Below are 23250 nucleotides of genomic sequence, written 5' to 3'. Positions count from 1 at the left end.
TAATGGTGATCAAACTTGAAAACTTGAATACAAGATATGCCCACCTTTCCATGTAAATACTACATTTTTTGTTAAGAAATGCTGATGTTGCGGTTTAATCAAGATGTTTCTTATTTTTAATAACATTTTCAAAACAAGGCCTATTATGACATTTTAAAGAAGCTACTTTATCAAATTTGGGTAGTTTTGAGTCATATAATCACTAGAAGGTGCATTTATATTCGTAAGGGCTATAATTCCTTATGTGCTTTGCAGATTTTCCTACGACATATTGAATTTATGTTTTTTAAAATCATTACATCTCAGGGCTGGGAAGGTGGCTCAGTGGTAAAGTGCTTGTCCTTGCATGCATGAGGCCCTGAGTTCCATTCTTCAGCACCACATAAGCAAAAAAAAAAAAGTAGATAAATAAAAAAAATAAAATCATAACTAGACAAGGGTAAGTGCTATTTCTTAGCTGGTGCAAACTAGCCATTTTACCAAGTGCTTTATATTTTTATAAAATACAGAAGCACACTGACTAGGTTTAAAATTGAGTAAATAAAAATCACTGAAAAGGTAGATTATTTAAGTCATTTAACTATTCCACGTTTTGAAATATTTGACGTGTCTATGGTTGCTTCACAAAGGTGACATTATTTTGTTTTAATAAATGAAATTTTTGTACTTGAAGCCCGAAGGTTAAAGCAAAACCGGCCGTTCGCACGTAGCCCCGCCCCTAAGGAAAGGGAGTGGGCGGGGCCTGGAGGAGAGGGGCGGGGTCTTCCGCGGGAGGGGCGGGGCCGACCTCGGAGCGGGCCGGTTTATAGGTCACGCCGAAGGTCGGCGGCGCGCTGCGCATCCGCTCAGAGCAACAACACGCGCGGCCCGTCCGGCGCCCCTTAGCGTCAGCGCGGCGACCCCCGTCTCCCCGCCCTCTGGGGACCGCCGCCCGGTGGTCCGCCTCGCTTCCGGCAGCTCCCACACACCCGGGGCCATGGCCGCCGCTGGGGGCGCCCGGGTCCTGCGCGCCGCCGCCTCCACGGCCTTGCGCGGCCCGGCCCACCGCTGGCTGTTTGTCGCCGGAGCCCGCGCGAGGGCGCGCGTCGTGCCCGGGGGAAGCCGGCCGCTGAGCGTGTCGGCGCGGGCGTGGAGCAGGTGAGGCCGGGGCGCGTGCGGGGCGGGTGGGCCTCAAGCTCGGCGGCCGCGTCGCGCTTCCCCGGCCTGCCGCTGGGGGCGTCGCCTCCCCGGCGCCTGGCCGCTAATTCCTTCCGGAGCCATTCCCTGCGGACGGGCCGTGGAGACCCGGGGGTGCCCCGCTCGCGGCCCCGCGCCTCCGGGTCCCCCGGGTTCCCCCCTGCCCTGTGGGTCTGAGCTACGGTTGACCTTGTGGTGACCTTGCCAGATTCCCCCCTGCTGGGACCGGAGCCGGGTCGTGCACTTGACCCCCGGGACAGACCCGGGCGACACCCTGAACTTGCCTTTGGCCCACGAGGGCCGAGTTGCCTAACTTGGTCAGAGGCTCTGTGCCCGGGGGTTTTCGCCGTTTTGGATCGAGGTCACACGGTGGAGGTTTACACGCCGAAGGCCTCCGCCAGCTCTTTGACCCCGGCGAGTAGGTGCCGCTGGAAGGAGAGTCTGCGATTTGTCTGCTGTCCCATTTTCTCCTTGGGAAGACTTAGGCCTGGTTACCCCCCTACTGAGCCGGCTCGGCGGGTGTCGTTTGATCCTGGGGAAGGCGAGCAGGATTTTATTTGGCCCCCGTTTCCTGGCTTTCCCCACCTTCTGCGGCCTGTGAGCCAAAGGGCACTAGCCTTTGAGGGCTGTACTTCCTGCTTGGTAAGCTTTGTAAGAACGGGGATTATTATCTACCTTAACTAGTAAGGGAACATGTATGCTTTTGTAAGTGGGAGGTGTCTCCTCTGAATATATTATTTGGGATACACACATGTAAGTGAAGAACTAAAAATATATAGACAGCACCTGACAGCCATTTTCGTTCTGTACCTTTGCTTGCTAAAAACTCTGCTAAAACCTTGAGGAGTGGAGTGAAAAACTGGACTCCCCTCATCAAAGTAGGCAAGCACCCCCTGAATGAATTTATTAAAAGGCATGGAGTAACATTAATGCTTAATGTGATAGAAATTAGAAGTTATGATTACTAACTGCTCATTTTTGCTTCTGTACGAATTGCTTTGTGCTAGATGATTTTATGGTTTTTTGGTATGATTTTAACTGTGACTGGTTTTAGTTACTCAGTAATGGAATGTCAGCCTGGGAGCCTAGAGTTGCTTAGTAAAAGACTTCAAAGGGTTTACAGCCTTGACCAAGGGCGCAGAGTCCTCAGAATTATCCCCACAGCTGCAACGCCCTTCCAGGAGGCTGGGGCAGTAAGGCCCTAGGGAAGAAATATAATGTTTTAAGAAACCTAAGCAACTCCATTTTTGTTTAACACTCCATCTCAGTTCTGCGACTTGACTCGTGATCCACTTTAGCCCCAATGCTAGGAATTTATGACAGAAAGCCATGCAAAGTTCTTGGAGCTATAGATGGTGTTTGCTTAAGGCAGGTGTTAGCCCCCAAGTGGTGGTGCCCCCCAGCCACCTAGGACTAAGAGTTTCTGACCAACCCGTACTTCAGAGCCCAGGGCGAGATATGCCATGCATTCTGTTGGTCCGGGTGTGACTCGTAACCGGGTGTGACTCGTAACCGTTTTTTCCGTCAAGCTATGGACCAAGGACATTTTTCTGTAAAGGTCAACCAATCATTATTTGCCCAGCTAAGCTTGCTTTAAATGTTAACCAATCATGTAATTTCTTATGTAAAAGTTCCTTAAAGTTGTTTGTTCAGTACAATAAAAGCTGCGCTGATTCTATGCTCAGGGCCTCTTAGCGTCACTGGTTACCATGTGCGCGGAGGACCAAGCAAGCTCAAGCTTGCAATAAACTGGCTCTTTGTTGCTTACATTGATCGTGGTCTCTGGTGGTCTTCTGGGGGTCCTCGAATTCCGGTATAACACTAAGTATGCATGTCCATATATACATACACAAATATATGCGTAGGTATGCATATGTACACATACATGTACATGTATATACACATAAATGTATATATGTGTGTATATATATATCTATTTGGTGGTAATGGTGAGTTCACTCAGTTCAATACAAGGAGTTGCACTTCTTCAGCCTTGTCTGCAAGTCCTTTTGTCTTGTTTTTCTTCTACTTAAAAAAAATTTAGGCTATGCTGTGGTTTGACCCCAGGCCTTGATTTGCTAGATTAGTGTTTTACTACTTGAGCCACACCCCTAAGCGCCCCCCCCTTTTTTTTGCTTTAGTTATTTTTCAGATAGGGTCACAAACTTTTTGCCTATCTCATCCACTCCACGTAGCTGGGTTAGAGGTATTTGCCACCACATCCCTCTTGGTTGTGGAGATGAGGTCTTGCTAACTTTCTGCCTGGGTTATCTTGAATGGGCTCTTCTGACAATCTACCTCTTTAGGATTGTGGGCTCTGGTTTTACCATGCTTCTCAGTAGAGTCTCCTGCTAACTGAGAAATACTCCTACCCCATGTCTGTCCAGCAGCTCATCTCTCCCCACCCTCCCCCCTCCAGGGTTGTCTGCAGATGCAGCGCTCCCCACATTAGAAGCCTACTGAGACCTGTAGGACAGCACACCCCTCTCAGCTTGGTTGAAATCTCCTCTGTGTGCAGCAGAATTAAATGTAAAAGTAAACAATGGGTGAAGGATAACATAGACAATAGTTATTTTGAGCTGACTCCTGGGACTCACTTTAATCCTAGCTACTTAGGAGGCCGAGATCTGGAGGATTTAAGTGCAAAACCAGCTAGGGCACAAAAAAACTCAAGTAGTTCCAGCCCAAAAAGCAAGCCCAGTGAGTACAAGGCCCTGATTTCAAAGTTCAAACCCCAGTACCAGCTGGATAAATAAAATAGTTGTCGGGGCTGAGAAGGTGGCTCAGTGGTAGAATGCTTGCCCTTGCATGCATGAGGCTCTGGGTTCAATTCCTCAGCACCATATAATCAGAAAAAGCCAGAAGTGGCTCTGTGGCTCAAGTGGTAGAGCACCAGCCTTGATCTGGGACAGCGCCCAGGCCCAGAGTTCATGCCTTATGACTGACAAAAACAAAACAAAAAAACAAAATAGTTGTTTGTTGTGATGGCTGCTTAATTGGTGATGGTACAGGACTCAGAGGTTATCTATTTCCTAGTGTGAAGTCTTATTCTTTATGGGACTAGCTTAAAGCTTTTACTATTTCTTGGATGGGAGAAAACCTTCAGAATCTACCAACACCAGTCATTACTAGTGAACAGATGAGAGTCACATGGTACAGGCTTGTGACCAGTGGGGAGCCAGACTATCAACAGGTAGTCTGGCATATTTCCTTTAAGGTGGTAGACTTGTAACCTGGGTAGTTGGATAGAAGGATATGCTTTTGATTGGATCTTCTTAAGCTTTGGAGAGAAAAAAGTACCATAAAATAAGCATATTCATATGCATGTGCATGCTTCAATATTTTTAACCTCATGGGTTAAAAGGATTATTTAAACTTAATTTCTTTTTTTTTTTTTTTTTTTTTAGTGGTACTGGGCTTTGTGCTCTCTAGGCAGGCACTCTACCACTTGAGCTATGCTCCTACAGTCCTCTTAAATTACGATTTGCAAGCTAGGTCCTGGTGGCTCATACCTGTAATCCCAGCAGTTTGGGAGGCTGAGATTTGAGGATCACAGTTCTAAGACAACCTAGGCAGGAAAATCTGTGAGAATTTTTTAAAATCTCAAATTAGTCAGCAAAAAGCCAGAAGTGGAACTGTGGCTCAAGTGGTACAGTGTCAGCTTTTAGTGAAAAAGCTCGGGAACAGTGCCTGGACCCTGAATTTAAATCCCATGGCTAGTGTGTGTGTGTGTGTGTGTGCGTGCACACACACACACACACACACACACTTATCGTTTAAAGTTCCTAGAAATACTAAGCAACTGCTTTCTTTTCCAGCTCCGAAGATAAAATAACAATCCACTTTATAAACCGTGACGGTGAAACATTAACAACCAAAGGAAAAATTGGTGACTCTTTGTTAGATGTTGTGATTGAAAATAATCTGGATATTGATGGTTTCGGTGAGTATAGAACACTCCTTCAAATTCATAAGTGAAGCCAGTGAATAGGTTTCAGCTGGTGTTTTTGGGAAATTCTAACCTGTTGATTACTAAATAAAATACTGAAATTCAGGATGTGTTGGAGTTTTCATTTGTAAGGAATAGGAGAGTGATACTATTGTAATCTTTATAAGTGACCAAGTGACCAGAAATCTATGGCTTCATTTGTTACCTAATTGTTTCCTGCAGACTGAGGGCAGGGTCTCTCGCTCAGTAGCTCAGGCTGGCCTCAAACTTGAGATCCTCTTGCTTAGCCTCCCAAGTGCTGGGATTATAGGCATGTGCTACCATGTCTGGCTTGGCTACACTTTTAACTGAAAATGTTTACTGAATTATTTTTTCACAATTAAAGGAGATACAATTATGTACATAATATATAGAAAGATAATATGTATCACTTTTAAGTCAGACAGACTATGGTACACAAGCCATCATTGTCACTAGCCATGAAATGTTTATCTTGTTTATATCTCAGTTTTCTCTTCTGTAGGTTTGGGTAATAGTTCCAGTCTCACAGAGTTCTTAAAAATTGGGAAGTGAAAGATGGGAGCTGGTGGCTCATGCCTATAATCCTAGCTACTCAAGAGGTTGAGATCTGAGGATCCCAGTTCAAAGCCAGCCTGGGCAGGAAAGTCTGTATAACTCTTATCTCCAATGAACCACCACAAAACTGTAAGTGGCACTATGGTCCAAAGTGGTAGAGTGCTAGCCTTGAGCAAAAGACAGCATCCAGGCCCTGAGTTCAAGCCTCATGACCACCACCACCAACAACAACAAAAAAATTGGGAAGTGAAGGACTTAGCAGAGGACCCACCATTGTGTTAACTGTGGTTAAGCGCTGTAGTATTTGTGGCTTGGCTGTGAAATTCAGCAGCCTTGTGGTCACTGGGGAAGCAAAGCAGGCTTGAATTCCTCAGAATTCCTTACCAAGCACTGTCACTATTTGACCTGTCTGCAAATCTTCCTGGAAAAATTCCATGTGCTTTAAAAAACATAGTAGCATTTAGTGCAAATATGAATTGCATAAAGTGAAAACAATATAAAATATTAAAACAAAATATACTAGCTTCTAAAGTGTTGTGAATCTTTTCACATTTATTACATGTCAGGGAGATTTGCTAGTTTTAAAGTTCACTGTTGTGGTGGATTGTGAACTTTGAGCTCATTAACATATGGCAGAGCTGCTTGGGCTGACAGAAGTATCTCCTAGCTTTGACAGAAGTGCATGAATCGTGCTGCTGTGTTGTATTTGAGAAGCTTTAATCTGAATTTTAATAACAGAGTTAATTGAACCTCCATTTAGTGGTGGTGTGATGTGGAAGCACACCCCAAAGCAGTTATGGAAGGAGGCTGCACATGATCTCACATGATGAAGAAATTTAATCACTGTGAAACCCTGCTGTTCATTTAGGAGGAGGTACTAAGTTGGCAAAGAGCTTAGAAAGTATGCTTTCAAAGGCATTAAAGGAACAGTCTTGATTATTTTAATAAACACTTGAAGACAGTGATGTAGTTTTAGGCTTGCCTTCAGTGGCACACACACAAAACTTACTGGGTTTAGACATTAGCAACCTCCCCTCCCCTCCCCCCCCCACCATACATTTGCCACTTAACAAACAATGCCATTAAATACTCTTTTGTGACCATCATTTTAAATAACTACATACTTTTATCTAGACATGCCATGATTTACTTACTGCATCCTTTTCTCTAAATATTTAGGTGGCTTCCAGCTTTCAGTTATGATAAGGAATATTAAAGAGAGCATCTTGAGTACTTTTCTAAGTTCATGTTCTAGAATTTTCTTGCAGTAAATTCCTGGGGATAGAGTTACTGAGGAAAATTTGTTTTATGAATTAAATACTCAGGGTTATTTTTTTTGCGGCTTTTTTTCATGGGTTCTTGTTTTTATTGGTTAGTAGATGTTCATGATATGTATCAAAATATGAAAACTAGTTTTGGTAGGCACTAGCGTCTCACACCTATAATCTCAGCTCTGAGAGGCTGAGACATGGAGGATCATAGATCAAGGTCGGTCTATGCAGAAAACTTTGCTAGACTCTTATTTCCAAAACAACTAGCAAAAAGTAGGGTTGGAGGTGTGGTTCAAGGGTAGAATGCCAGCTGAGTAAACAAGATGTCTAAGCAAGTGCCAGGCCCTGAATTTAAACCCTGTGCCCCCCCCACACACATTAGTTTAAGCGCATTGATTTAAAGTCTTTCACTTTCTATTTTCTGCTTGAGTAATGAGCACTGCTTGGCAACTGAAGCCTGAATCTTCTAATCTCTCCCCCAGCAACCAGCAGCCTCCTCCTGTCAGTCATGTCTCCAAGACATTGTGTTTCCAGTATATTTTATTGGCTCTATCCAGACACTTTTCAATCATTACAGGCCTGAAGCTGCTACCTGCTGCTGCTTTTGAGCCCAGTGGCTGCGCATCACCAGGGAAGTCAGAGCTCTCATTTTAAATGACTGCCTGTAGCATTTAAACTCAAATACATGTTTCTTATTCTGGCCTAAATGACTTACACAATCCATGCCATTTAGTATTATTCTCCCCAACCTTGCCATACTGGCCTCTTCTTAGCTTAAACTCAGACCAGATTGTTTTTCTTTCTGTGCATTTTATACATATTTTACCCTCTGTTCAGATAGTTCATTGTCTTCCTATCTACAAATGTGTTTGCTGCTTTTCATCCATTAACTCTCAGTTTACATGATACCTCCTTGAATGGAACAGGGGAAAGATAAAATTTCTAGACTGACCAGTGCCGTGGAAGAGATGGGCAGGACACTGTGACGAAGGAACACCCATTCCTGAGGGAGGTTTCTCTCCTTAGCCTGGGCCCATGTAAACTTGTTTTGAGTAGCCCAGCACCACTAAACTGGCTACCTGGTGTTTGTCCTTTCTCCACTGTCCCCCTATCTGCCTTAGTCTGTCTTCTCTGGACCGGCCACAGTCCCTGTGACCAACGAGGGATAACGCCACTCTCACTGAACTCCTCATTGCATAGAAGTAATGAGTGAATAAATAAATGAAGATGGATAGTTGTGAATGCCGCAAGCTATACAAATTTGTAAGGATTCTTACTGCAGATGCCTTATGTGATGGTTTTCAGCGTGTATTGCAGTACTCTGTCACTAGAGGGCAGCCGCACATCTGTGATTCAATTTACCTTGCTTTAGGATAGGGTCTCAGATTGAGATTTTTCTTCTGTATCACGTCTTCCCTTCATCTGTCTGCTTTGGGGGAAGCTATTGAAATCGAGAGGTCCTGATAATGTTTATATACAGCTGTGTTGATTTCCATCGTGGTTATTAATGTATTTCTGACTGCTAGGTCAATCTTTACTTTGGAAAATTAGATGTTGTGTTTTTGCATAACTCTACATACAATACTCTCAAGCAGCTGTGTTCTAGGCCTGTGTTAGGGAAGGGGTCAGGTGTGGGGGTGGGCACCCTGTCTTGTCAGCATCATGATCTTGACATAAGATGCGCACACACGAAACCACCTCTTCTTGTCATCAGGCACTCACATTATATGACAGGAAAAGTACACAGTCTGCAGATACCTAATTTTCCCTGAGAAATAATTTATGATAGGAATTTCAGAGGGTTGCTCCAACTTGTATTATTTTTATTCCTTTTTTAAAAAATAAAACTAAGGTGACATTTTATTAGCCATCAGTCTTTAGAGTAGTACGCAACTATACCTTAAGATTCTAGTGTAATGTTAAAATTACCTAGGCTTAAAATTGTGTAGGTTAACAAGATTATTACTCTAGCAAAATCACAGTCTTGTCACAAAACTTGTCAAGAGTCCTGTAATTTTGGCTGAACATGATGGCTTTCACCCATAATCCCAGCTATTCAGGATGCAGAGATCAGGAGAATTGTGGTTTGAGGTGAACTCTAGTAGAGTTAATGGGACCCACATTTCATTAAACATATAAGGCATAGCATCGATGAGGCATCCCAGTCTAAGCTGGGAGACTTGGATGTGAGGATTATGGTCCAAGACTGGTAGGAGCAAAAAGTATGCATCTATCTGCAACATAAGTAAAGCAAAGAAGGGTAGCAGGTGTGGCTCCACAGGTAGAGTACCTGCCTAATGAAGCTAAGGTCCCAAATTCAGGCCTCAGTACAGTGAAAACCAAATAAAAGCAAAGTCCTATAATTTTAAGCTGTCAGGCCAGGTGAATTGTAAGCTTTGGGAGTTCAAAAGAGTACAAAGTAGCAAGCTAAAGCTCTGAATTAATTTAGGAGAATTAATTTAAGACAGAGAGCTCCAAATATTAGTCAGAATGCCAACAGAATAAGAGCACTACTAAAGTACATATTCCTTTAAGATATGAAGACAGTATAAACAAGTTGGATGGTAGATGAAACACTAGCCTAACATCAAGGAGGGGCTTGTGGTTGTGTGGCTATAATGGGTCCCTAAGGTTGTGCTAAGTCATGTGATATTATTAATTGTCAGTCATGATGTATGTATTTATGGGTTACAATGTGATGTTTGATGTATGTATGCAATGTGGAATGGCTCACTTACTTGGTGGGGAGACATTGAGATCATATTGAAATGTACGTTGTATTAACTATAGTCACCATGCTGTGCTGTGCAAGGGGTTTGGAAATGTGCTCCTGTGCAGCCGAGTCTACCATCTCAACAGCAGCATTTCCTCCTCTTCTCTCCCATTCTCTGGCACTAACATTGTGTTCTCTGAGGCCTGAAGCAATTTTGATCATTTGAAAGGTAGGTATAGAGCTATAAGAAACTTAAATGTCTGTTCTGCGTAAGCCTATTTTACTGGGCCTCATACTTGCTAGACAGACTCTCTCTCCTGAGCCATGACTCTAACTAGTTTTACAAGTCTTTAGGAAGCCCCTTCCATAATATGTGATCGCTAGAAGTTCACATGTGTGTCTATGTCTGTATACACATGAATACATGACAATTATGAGTCCCTTCACCATACTTACATTCCCACTGAGATTCTGTAGCAAGGCCAAAGAAAGTAAAAAAAAAAAAAAAGAAAAGGCACATAGGCACATAGGTTGAAAAGGAGATAGAAAAGGATCACAAATGGTGTCATGTTTTTTCCTTATAAGTTATAAGTTCAGGCTTCATTTACACCCATATCTTTATTATTTAAAAAAATTGTTTTCCTCTTATTGTTTCCCCCTCCTCCAATCTATGTCTTTACTATTCTCTAGAATTCTCAATTAAAAAAACAAAGCATACAGGTAAAATCTCAGAAGACAAACTCTCGAAGTACCATTAGCTTGCTGTCTTATTATAGAGTTGTCAGGAGACTGCATTTCCTGCAGCCACTGCTTGTCTGGTTGGCATCTTGTGACTGCTGCAGACTCAATTCTGTAATGATGCTTGTAACACAGCCTGACCCCAGTTGCTCTGGGTTAGGATCAGCCCTCTTATGCAGATTTTACACTGAGTCTTACAGTGTGTTGTATTTCAGGTTCCTCTAGTATAGAAAAATAAGGAAAGTATAATTTGTTGACTTTTATAGGAGAACATAAAGAAGGGTCATGAAGAGGGATCAGGAACATGGCACATTTATTTAAATAATAAATATGCACTAGATGCCGGTGGCTCATGCCTGTAATTCTAGCTACTCATCAGACTGAGAGCTGAGGATCATGGTTCAGAATCATCCTGGGTGGGAAAGTCCTGAAGACTTTTATCTCCAATTAACCACCAGAAAACTAGAAGTGGCTCTATGGAGCAAAGGTAGAAGGCTAGCCTTGAGCAAAAGAGCTCAGGGACAGCACCCAGCCCTGAGTTCAAGCCCCAGTCCTGGCACACACCAAAATTTTAAAGTAAATAACACAGTAGTCCAGGTTCCAGTGGTGTGACACTGAGAGTGTGGTTGTGTCTGTTGCTTTTGTAGGGGCCTGTGAAGGAACCTTGGCTTGCTCTACCTGCCACCTCATCTTTGAGGATCACATTTATGAGAAATTAGATCCAATCACCGATGAGGAGAATGACATGCTGGATCTAGCTTATGGACTAACAGACAGGTAAGACGAGGAGTGGGTCCTTATTATGATTGTCTTTTTCAGGCCCAGGCCTTTGGAGCAGAAAGTGTTTGTGTGTATCTGCCCCAAGTTGCATGTACTGCAGTTGAGTTTCCTCTTGTCTTTGGAGGGAAGAGATGAAAAATATTTGTATTCAAAAACATATTTAGGCTGTCTCTGTTACATGCTAGGCAATGGCTTAGATCCTGGGCATAGAGTGAGCAAAAAAAGACAAAAGTACTAAAAGAAAAGACAGCGTCAGTCATACTGGTGAGCTGGAAAGATGCACCTTTTATTACTTTGTGTCTGCTTACCTTCCCACCTGTGAGGGTGCTCTCCCAGGTGAGGGAGCAGTGGCAGGTGTACCCATCCATGCATGGCATTTCTCCACTGTCCCAAGTGGAACCCTTGCCAAAGGTTCCCTTTTAAAAAGTAGAAGGATTGTAAGTTCTACATCTTAATGCATCTTCTTCGTCTATTTTTACTCCAGGAATTAATATTTATCACAATTCAGCAGGATGGAATTCAATGTAATGCTTTTTATAGTATTCTTGAAGGACAGATATAATAATTGAACAAAATTACAGTGGAAAATTTTACCTGTTTGAGAGAACAGACTTTTCAAAGACACTTAATATATAATAGTGATAATGTTAAGATGTCTGGTTCTTTTTCTTAGTGTACATTACAGTAAATTAATCAGAGCTTATTTTTTATTATTAATAGGTAGAGTTACTCTTAAACATGGTAAGATTTATACTGCAGGTGATGTTGAGTGATACTTACTATTTTTTAATTATCCATTCTTAGTTGCAGTCAAGGAAGATTTCTGGTTGCTTCTTTCAGGGAGGGCTTGGTGCTTAGGGTGGGCTTTATTTAACTGTAACTTTGTGAGGCTAATGAAATTTAACAGTAGCTTTATTAATACCATGTGTATGATGTAGCTACAGATGAGATTTCATTGAGTCCTCACCAAACTACAGTCATTTGCAAAAAGTCATTCTTCTCATAGTTTATTTCCCTCTTTTGTTGTGTGCTCAGGGTAGAACAACACATGCTTTGCATGTGGTAGGCCAGTGCTCTGCCACTGAGCTGTGTCCCCAGCTCTTATTTTCCACTTGATAGAGTGAAGACAGATAGAGAGGAGAAGACTGGGAACATACTGAATACCAAAGCACCTTCAGTGACACATTCTCTGTCAACACCTTTTTTCTCTCCTAAAGAATGATGTAGAAAATACTTCCAATGACTGTATTATTTTGAGAATTGTGTTTCTTAATAAGAGGGTTCCTTTGTAGCTAATTGCTTGCCTTTTATTTAGGTAACATTTGTAGGTATTTGTATGAATAGATAATATTCTAAGTGAAAAGAAAAAGCAAATAAAGGAAAAAGTTGTGTTAGGAGAGTCATGGAATGTAAAAAGTTAAAAAGGATCTAAGTAAATGTAGACTAGCCATAGAGACACCTTTATGGTATTGAAACCAGGCTCATAAGTCTGAAATGACTACAGCAGAGATTGTAAGATGCTTAAAGATGCAGCTTGATCTCAGAGATAACTGGTTTAGGTCTATGCATTTGTTCTAAATTTCTTATCTAAAAGCTTTAAAAAGTGTACTTTCTATAGTCATTTTGATGATCTGGGGTTGATTAATTATTTTCTGTTCTCTTATGTCCTCTGCTTATTTCATTGCTCAGCAGCTTTCTCACCAGAAGGTAATAGTTCTGTTGAATCAATTTGTAGATAGAAAATAAAGGCTAACATGAAGCCTGGCCGTACCAGACTGTTTCGTATTTATGGTCTGTTACCCTCTAGTTTATAGCTAGATAAAAACAGTCTGGTTATATCTGTTTTGATCTCATGAAAATCTAAAAGGTTAATAAATTCCCTAACTGCTGTGGGTAAGGAAACATAAGAATGTCCTGAACTACTGTGCACCGCCTTGTGACTGATGAATGTGAATACTAAAGCGAACCTCCACCCTCTTCTCACAGGTCACGGCTGGGCTGCCAAGTCTGTTTGACCAAAGCTATGGACAATATGACTGTTCGAGTGCCTGATGCAGTGGCCGATGCCCGGCAATCTGTTGACATGGGCAAGAACTCCTAACCTACAGTAAAAAAATTTTTTCATGAAAATTTCCTATTTTTATAATTATTTTCAGTATAATTAAATGAGAACCAATGTGGATGCATTTATTATTCAGACTAGCTTTACAGTTGTAATTTGCCTTGTATAACTACTGAATTTTGGTAGTACTGATAGTATGTAGTAAATTATAAAGTGTCAGCTAAATAGTAAAAGAGAGCTATGTGTCAAGAACCTCCTGTATCCGACTTTATGTGTGTTTAGTGATTTTAGCACAATGTGACCACACCTGTCTGCTTCCCTAGAAGGAGAAGTTAGGAAAAGGTATTATTACTTCTGTTTGGTGTGGGTGAAGGAAGATACCTAAATGGTTTAAGTAGGACATTTAACTAATTAAAACAATCCACTGGAACCCGAATCTTGTACTTGTGAGTTTTATGTTCATGCTGAAACTGGAGAACTTATGATCTTAAAGGTATAGCAGTGGTTAAACATAAATCTGTATGGAAAAGATTTAATTGGCTTTTAAGGCGTTTACTAACTTTCAAATATGTATTTCAAAACTTTGATTCAGTAATAAGTCTGAACACAGGCATTGTAACACTATCAAAGTTGATGTCTGTTCTGACTAAATCAAGGGAAAAATTAAAATTAGATGTCTTTATTCTTATCTAAGAGGTACATAGTTTTACCCTTGTAATCTTTTGAAAGTAATGCTGATTTGTAAATTACTGGCTATACAGAATGGAAATGTTAATGATTTGGGTCTCTATGTCCTGAGCCAGAGGAGATGGTTAGCTGCCATGCTACATGGCCTGGGCTGGACACCCTCCCTCCCTCCCCATGGCCAGGGCTGCGTGCCCTTCTTCCTTGTGACCTGTGCGGCCTCATCATGATGTCTCAGTCCCAGAGGAGGGAGGGAACTCTGTGCCACACGTCAACATTTTTGTATGGAAGACACTTGAATCCTTATCGGTACTATAAATAAATTTGTAAAACATAACAGGGGGCTACACGGTGTGTTCTTTGGGAATATAATTGTTTAAAAAATTAATCCGGACTAATTGTGCGGAAGAGCAGAAAAAAATTAGGTAAAAAAACGTGGATAGGGCTGGGAAGGTGGCTCAGTGGTAGAGTTCTTGCCTCGCATGCATGCGGCCCTGGATTCTATTCCTCAGAACTACATAAACAGAAAAAGCCAGAAATAGCACTATGGCACAAGTGGTAGAGCGCTAGCCATGAGCTGAATTGCTGAGGGACAGCGTCCAGGCCTAGAGTTCAAGCCCCATGACTGACAAAAAAAAAAAAAAAAAGAAAAAATAGGTAGATGAAATAGGTAGATGCATAAAGAACTTACATGAATCAAACTGATTTATTTGCCAAGTAGGATTTTAAATTAAACAGTATGTAGATAGGGGTTAGGAAGAACTTGAAGGGAGTAGTGAATACTCCTATATGGAGAAGGCTGTGCTTTTAAAGGTCTTAAAGCAATTTATTCATTTCATTAGCTTCCATGTTCTCTCTTTTTGTACTGGTACTGAGGCTTAAACTCAGGGCCTTGAACTCAGCTCTTGCTCTGCTTTTTTGCTCACAGCTGAGGCTCTACCACTTGAGCCACACCTCCACTTCTGGAGAGGTTTTGCTAGTTAATTGTAGATAAGAGTCTCTGGGATTTATCTGTCCTAGCTGGCTTCCAGTCTTGATCCTCAGACAGGATCCATCAGTTCCCGACTTTCATATTCTATTTTTTTGATCCGGTCGTGGGGGCTGAACTCTTGGCCTGAGCGATGTCCCTCAGCTCTTCAGCTCAAGGCTAATGCTTTACCACTTGAGCCACAGTGCCACTTCCGGCTTTTTTCTGCTTATGTGGTGCTGAGAAATCGAACCCAGGGCCTCATGCATATGAGGCAAGCACTCTACCATTGAGCCAACTTCCCAGCCCCCGACTTTCATATTCTTGTCTCTTTGTATGGATCACCCAAATTCCTTCCCAGAGCACCTTGAATGATGGTACTCAGCCAAAACACTCCAAAGTTTTCAGTCTAAATTATTTCGAATTAAGAATAGTTCAAATTAGTGGAGTCTGAACTTATTAAGTGGAAGATACAGTGTACAGTTGGTTTAGCTAAGGGTTATTTTTCCAGTTTGATAAAAAAAAGATCCTTTTTTTAAAAAATTTAATTTAATTTTATTTGTGAACATACTGTACAGAGGGGTTACAATTACATGGGCAGGATAATGCGTACATTTCTTACCAAGCATTGCAGCCTCCTCCTTTGTTTACCCTTCACATCCCTTCCCAGCCTCCCCCTCCCCCCCAATCCCAATCCTTCTCCTCCCCCCCCCCAACCGATGTTGTAAAGCTCGTAAAAAAAGATCCTTTTGTATTTGTGTATTCTAGGTAACTATTGATTTATCTGTTGCTGTCAAACAAATTATTCTAAAACTTGTGTGTCTTCAACAACAGTTTTGTTATTTCAAACAGTTCTTATGGGCAGAAATTCAGAGCGCAGGGCAGGATAACTAGACTGAGAGCACAGGCACTGAGATGGTGACTCCATGCTTAGCCCTCCTGTGACGGGCGGATGACTGCTGCGGTTGGGAAGGGGTTATTGGCTGAACACCCAGGCACAGCCTCAACCTCTGTGTCTTGACTAACTTGTAAGGGCAGGTACCTGAAAGGGAGCAAAAGCTGTTCCTGTTTTATGTAAGGTACATAGTGTCATTTCTACCTGACCTTTTTTTTTTTTTTTTTTTTCTTTTCGTGTCCTGAGTCTTGAACTCAAGTCCTGGGCACTGTCTGTGAGCTTTTTTTTGCTCATGGTCAACTCTATCACTTGAGCCACAGCTCCACTTGCATCTTTTTTTTTTTTTGGTGATTAGAGTCTCATGGGCTTTTTGGCCTGAGCTGGCTTCAAACTTTGATCCTCAAGTCTGAGCCTTCTGAGTAGCTAGGGATTACAGGTGTGAGCCACTAGCACCCCGTTGCACATAAAATTTAAAGCCACAAGCAGTGACAGTATTCTTCAGCTTTCTAAGCTTTTTAAGAGCTTAGTTTTTCATGTTATATTCTGTCTTTGCTTTCTGTATTGTGGTACAGTAGTTTGTTTTATTCTGTAACTCCCAACATTTTTGAGTCAAAGGGAAAAAACAGTGGGCTACTTTTCAATGTGCAGTGTTAGTTTCCCTTTCTTAGTCATTCTGCATCCAGAAAGGCATCTTCCTTTGAGCAGTACTCTGTAATTGTCAGTTATGTGCTAATACCTAATATTATATTTGGCTTTCACAGATAAAACCACAACCTGTAATTTGTGGGGGTTTTTGTTTATTTTTATTAGCTAATATTAGTTATGGGGGGAGACCTTCCCACACATGTTTACAGTGTATTCCAATCAATCTCACCCCTCTGTCACTCTCCCTGCCTCCTAAGTTACCTTTTAAAGTGGACCATTCTAGGAATTTCTAAAGTTTTTTTGACAACTGTCATTGTGAAAATATTATCTCCCGGACAACTTTGCTATTTTTTTTTGTGATAGCTATTTAAGTATTACATGGGCCATCTCTCTAATGATCATTCAGCATTTATGAGAACAGTTATATTTCACTTGAAAAGTTGCCTTCTAAGGGAGATTTAGACTCTGTTTCCCCATCTTGTATTTCCTTTTATAACTCTTGATTGCTTCTCTATAAAAACAATTTGTGTTGCATGCTATTTTCCTAAAAATAGTATATAAAACTAAATGTAGAGCACAGTGAAACATTGGAACTTTACATATAAACTTTGTTTCCTATTCAAGAAATATTAAAGAATAGAAACATGATCTTGGTAAAGCAGCAATAGGAATTCTTTAATGTGTCAGCACATCACATATCAAGTTATTTTTATCAGATTTTCTTCTGTTTATAAGTTTCTAGAAACTGAAAAGTTAGAAGACCAGCTGGCAGGAAGAAGGTATGGTTCCTAGCAGACACAAATGTGGCTGTAACAGAATTGGTGAGATAGAAGATAATCTATCAGAAACAATTTCCCAGAGGAGTCGATGGGGGAGAGATACCATTTTTGCTTGTAACTAACACACTGCTATCATTCCTTTCCCTTTCATTCATTTGCTTATCTAAGTATTATTTGCTATGTGATTTTTCGACTTGATTTGATACTATACAATAAGCAGGCGGGTTGTGCCTTTCTTTGCTCTACTGGCCATTTCTGAAAGCATCAGCACTCAGCTTGTTTGTCTCAGTGCTTGCTGAGAGTTGAATGTGTCTCCCAAAGTTCAGTCCCCGGCACAACAGTGTTGAGATGGCCTTTATGAGGCAATTAGGTTATGACAGCTATGTCTTACGAAGGGATGAATGCCTTTATCCTGGAAGTGGGCCCCTAAGGAAAGGTTAACTTTGGGTCTCTTAGAATAAGCACTGTGCTGTGCTGAGTTTTGTAACTGCAATGACTGTTATAGTAGGTGCTCATAGTACATCTACAATAAATATTTGTCATAATCTGAGTCTACAAGGAATATTGTATTAAGCTTTGGCTCAGTAATGGTCACCTATTATGGATGGGCAATTTGAGCTCAATATAGTGAGTCTGTAGCCTGCAGGAGGGTCTTGTAGTCAGGGTGCTATGTTTTCCAGGGAGGTCACAGAATCTCCACTGTATTAAAATGAATCAACTTCTTAACTCAAAAATATTTATGTGTGAGTCAGGTTTTGAATGAGATTAATGCAGATCCCTCTGGTTTTGATTTTTTAGGTTCTGAAGTATCAGTTTCAAATGTCCTTTCAGTGTTTCGTGGGCTCTGCCCTCTGTAGTCATGTGATAATCTGCATGATCTTGTCTGTCAGATAGGTACTCTTTCATCACTTAGACATGTCTGACTCCACGGACTTCTGCTAGTCCTCAGTGATTTCTCATCAGCGTTAGGCTTCCTGTTGGTTCTGATGAGCATCTCAAAGCAATTGGGGAAGGTACTGATGGATTATAGCTCATTTGCCTTTGTTTAACAGAACACATGTAATTTTTATCTGAACTCTAAAGACTGAGTAAGCCTTACAGATTTCCTTAGTGGTGAAGGAAGTATGAAATGGATCATTTGAAGACTTGTATACTGTTTAAAAGTTATCTGAAACTTGGAAACTAAGCAAATCATTACTTCTCATATTCAGAGTTGTGCATAGAGACTTGTCAACTGCATCACCTCAGATACTCTAGAATGTAGGTCGGCAGATTGGGTCCTGTGGGTCCAATCTAGTTACTGTTTTGTTTTTATTCATTTATTTATCTTATGGAAATACAGGCTTGTTCATTTATCACATATTACCATAGCTGCTTTCATACTATAAAGTTAGATGGATCTGATCAAAATCATATGGCTCAGAAAGCTTCAAATATTTGCTATCTGGCCCTCTGTAGAAAATGTTTGTTGGTCTCTGCTGTAGGCGAAAGTAACTTTGACTTGCTATGAACTATTGATTTGTACTCAAATCCTCTGAAGTCAGATGTTAACTTAGGAAAGATCAACAAGTTCCACATATTTTGTTTGGTAGAAAAGGTAACTGCAAGAATTAGCATTGTCTTGCCTCATAGGGCATTCTTTTCTTCTGCTGATTTTGTGTATCAGTTTCTCTCTGTCTTTTGTGGAGGGGAAGAGAGGGCTGGCACTCACCATAGGCACATCCCCAGGCTTCTTCATGCCCTTTGAACCAGCCTTGTCATTCTGCTCATTCTCTTATTAGCAAGTTAAACAAACCTTTGGCACATGCTCACTGTATATTTGTGAGGCTTTTATTTTTCTTGTAGAAAATTATGCAATGACTGAGGCCTGCCAGGTTTCCTTAGGATTGTGCTGCTTAGCCCTATGAGCCTCAGTATTTCAGCCAAATTGCTTTTTCACCCATGTAATATTATCTACATGACACAGATTTGTAGTCATTTAAAATTTGTTATGTGCAAGTACTTTTCTCACTGCAGAGCACAATATGAACTGTTGGATATTACTTCTTGACAAAACTTGACCTAAAACTTACGTGTTAAATCATGTGTATAATCTTGTGTGAATTTCAAACGAAGGCTCAATACTTAGACATCTGTATTCAGTAGGTTTGGTGTGTGTGTGTGTGTGTGTATGTGTGTGTGTGTGTGTGTGTGTGTGTGTGTGTGTGTGTGTGCGCGTACGCACACCTGAGCTTGAATTCAGGGTCTGAGTGATAGCCCTGAGCTTTGTTCTGCTCAAGGCTAGCACTCTACCACATGAGCCACCACTCCACTTCCGGCTTTTGGGTGGCTAATTGGAGATAAGAAAGAGTCTTATGGACTTCCTGGCCAGGCTGACTTCAAACTTGGATCCTCAGATCGCAGCCTCCTGAGTAGTGCCTGGCCAGAATAGTTATTTTTACAAGGCAAATTTGTAAAGGATTATCTTACATTCATTAGATAAATGCTATTGACAGTGGATATGCTTTATAATAAGGATTTTATGCTAGATAACCACTTATAATAATCCTCAAGGACTAGTTATGGTATGAAATTTTCTAGTCTATAATTAGAAAAGGGAGCAAATAACAGAATATAGCTTTATATTGTTTGAAAGTGGCCAGGAAATAATTCATGGCCTTTTGGTTAAAGAAAAATAAGGAAAGGGATTAATATGCAGAATATATGAAGAGATCAGAAAATTAAACACCAGATGAAGAAATAGCCTAGTTAATAAATGGAAAAATTAATTACACAGTTTTCCAAAGAAGTAGCAAATACCTGAAAAAACGTTCAACATCCTCAGCCATAAAGGAAATGCAAATCAAAACTACATTGAGATTCCATCTCCAGTCAGAATGGTTATCAAACGAAACAACAAATATTGTTTGATGAGGATAGTGGGGTTGGAGGGAAAAAAAACCCAGTGTTGGTTTATGTAAATTAAGGGCAGCCACTATGGAAATCAGTATGGAGATCTGACAATGTAAGTCAGGACACAAAGATATTCATACACACCCATGTTTATCACCACACTTCACAGTAGCCAAGTTTTGGAGTCAGCCTAGGTAACCATCAACAGCTGAATGGATAAAGAAACTGTAATTATGACATATCACATATATATCTATATATATATGTGAATGTCATACATAAGTATGACATGTTACTTGCAGGAAAATGGATAGAACTAGATTATCATGCTGAGTAAAATGAGCCAAACTCAAAGATAATAACTACAGGTTTCCCCTCTAGATCTCTAAATCTAAACAAAAAGACATGAACTTAAACTAAAGATTATCTGTGGGGGAAGGAAGTAGGGAGACAGGAAGGAGGGCAAGAGAGAGTGAAAGGGGATGATTAAGATAAAAGTATATTTTATGCATGTGCAGAAATGTCATAAAGAAACCTATTATTGTGCACAATAAATTACAAGTGTGATTATGTTACATGCACCAGCTAAACACCAACAAAAAGACAACCAAAAATGTTACACCATCAATAGCTTTTGGTTGTTGCTTTTATGAGGATAATGAGACAAATGTCCATGTGGTCTTAAATCTTTATTGCTGTAGCTGGGTAGCTGAGCTTGGAAGAGCACATGGATTACTTTTAAGAACACTGCCACAATTGACAAAACTAAAAAATGCACAGCAGAGTAGTAGGAACATGCTGTGACCTGGCACCCACCTAGTCTAGCTGTTGCCCTGTGTGTGCATTGCCAAAGTGGCTATACCTTGAGGATACAGAGGCTTCTTTTATTGTAGAGGACAAAGAGAAGGTTGCTCGAGAGGAAGCAGACCTTCCCAGCATTCTCTTCCTTCCCCAGGGACTAAAAAAGCTTTGTCCAACTGCTGTCCCTGTTCTGGGCCAATTGGCAAGTTACTTTTGTGCAGTAATCAGGCAATCTTGGAACGCTTTCTGTAGCCTCAGTGAAATGTTGATCTTTAGCAAATCTTGATGTAAATAATGGGCCTTAAAATATCTACCCTCAAGCCTTAGGATTCATAGGGAGCAGCAGGACAACAGGAAAAACCACAAGGTATTAGATGATGAAAGCACCTGTTGGCATGATCAGGTCTCTTCCGTTCCTTAACTTTAGATGCCACAAGTCCACTTCTGTGGACTGACTTCAGCTTTCCAAGCCAAACTATATTTGGAGAGAAAGCAAAGGAAAAACGAAACAGGAAATAATAAGCCAGCAGTCATCACCTAATGCCACTGCATAGAGAAAGTTGAAAAATATTTTAAGTGTTTTCAAAATGTTTGTCGATATCAAAGAGCCAAACCATCTGGGCAAAACATTCCATCACCCTTATTTCTTTCATTGGGGCATTAATTTTGAGCTGGAAAAAGCTCACCCATGCCCAAGTTAACATACTTTGCACTTAACACCTCATTCAAAATTCCCAAGAATGTTATGTCTAATTAGTAATAAAACTTAGATGTGCATAGCTATTCATGTTTTTCTTTTAAATATTTGTCCATAAAGCTTGAAAAGGAGAGAAATCATTTGTCATAACCCTATTTCTTGCCAAGATATGAGTCTCCTAGCTCCTCCTCCAGCCCCCAGCCTCCCCTCCACCCCTATCATGTTGTTCTTTTCTGAAAGCTCAGCTGCTTCAGGTCAGATTCTCTGGGTTACCCTGCCTAGCCCTATTCCTCACCTGGCCCTACTGTTTCTCTACTCTCTCCCAAGGGTTCCTCCATACCCCGCTAAATACCCACACCCAGAGTTAATAGCAGGGGGAACATTCTGGCAATATTTCTTAGTCTTGAAAGAAAATTTCAGTTTAATCACCTGATATAACCAGACTGGGAAATTGTGGGGAGAAGAGCACCTAACAACATTTTGGGTCAGTTTCTGAAAACTTTTAGCAGCCACTGGAAATGCCCTGACTGAGATCCTGCCTTACCTGGGAGGAAACAAGAGACAGATGGAAGAATTTCTTCCCAGCCTGCTCTGCCAGATCTGAAGGCAGACCACTTGACTTTATTCTAAGACAAGTAGGAGTCTACATTTTGATCTGGAATCTCCAGGTTCTTACACATATGGATGCATGATTTTTTTGTTTTGTTTTGTTTTGTCCATCATGGGGCTTGAACTCAGGGCCTAGGCGCTGTCTCTCAGCTCTTCAGCTCAAGGCTAGCGCTCTACCACTTGAGCCACAGCGCCACTTCTGGTTTTCTAAGTGGTTTATTGGAGATAAGAGTCTCACCATCTTTCCTACCCGGGCTGGCTTTGAACTGTGATCCTCAGATCTCAGCCCCCTGAGTAGCTAGGAATACAGGCGAGAGTCACTGACACCCGGCTGGATGCATGATTTTAAGTCTAGTGTTTAATTTGTTTTTGATGGATCCCTGCAGAAAAACCAGCCATGAGCAGATCTGGTGGGCTGCCCACTTACACCCTCTGGTCCGGAACATGGTTTAGGATAAACAGGTCACCCTTGCCTGGTGGGAGGTCAGTTACGAGGAAGTTGTATTGATCCTTAGAAGTAGTGTCAGCCCCTCATCATAAAGATGTTATCCATCAGTCCTGCCCTTCTTGGAGTCCCCACATGATTTTGCAAAGTGACTGCAGAGAAAAATGGCTTACAGCAGAGACACAAAGTGGAAGCTGAGGTGCAAAGCTTTCCTCCTGCTTTAAGTTCATTTGTGGGTCCAGCAAAAGGAGCTTTTCAGTACCTCTGACAGAATAACTCCTAACAATTGTAAAGATCCAGTCATGTCAACTACAAGTCCTAGCAAAGGGCTTTAGGGACTCAAGGGAAGTTACTTTGCTTGTTTTGTTTCAAGGTCACTGACATGCAATAACAAAGGCAACTCTAGATCAGCTCTATCTTTGGGTTGCCCAATGGAGGCACTTTAATGTATCTTATGGACTTTCCTTTTCCATCCCGCCTCTCCTTTCTCTGGCTTCAGTTTCCTTCTCTGTATTCTGAGCCTGTTGGCTTCCTCACCATGCCTCTTCCTGGTGTAAACTTCCGTAATGAT

The 23250-nt window shown here is 41.3% G+C and overlaps 1 protein-coding gene across 1 annotated transcript; it reads left to right on the top strand.

The window, feature by feature from the left end:
* The first annotated feature begins 796 nt into the window (after positions 1–796).
* Fdx1 (ferredoxin 1) lies at positions 797–14286 on the top strand. Its single transcript, XM_070038141.1, has 4 exons — positions 797–1137; positions 4995–5119; positions 11071–11200; positions 13190–14286. Exons 1-4 carry the CDS (start codon positions 977–979, stop codon positions 13302–13304), a joined length of 531 nt encoding a protein of 176 aa, XP_069894242.1. The 5' UTR covers positions 797–976; the 3' UTR covers positions 13305–14286.
* The last annotated feature ends 8964 nt before the right edge of the window (positions 14287–23250 follow it).

Source organism: Dipodomys merriami, unplaced genomic scaffold (genome assembly GCF_024711535.1).
Source record: "Dipodomys merriami isolate MVZ:Mamm:240054 unplaced genomic scaffold, mDipMer1.0.p SCAF_29, whole genome shotgun sequence".
Taxonomy (NCBI): domain Eukaryota; kingdom Metazoa; phylum Chordata; class Mammalia; order Rodentia; family Heteromyidae; genus Dipodomys; species Dipodomys merriami.
The sequence above is the reverse complement of the archived record's forward strand: the minus strand, read 5'-3'. Positions and strand labels throughout refer to the sequence as shown.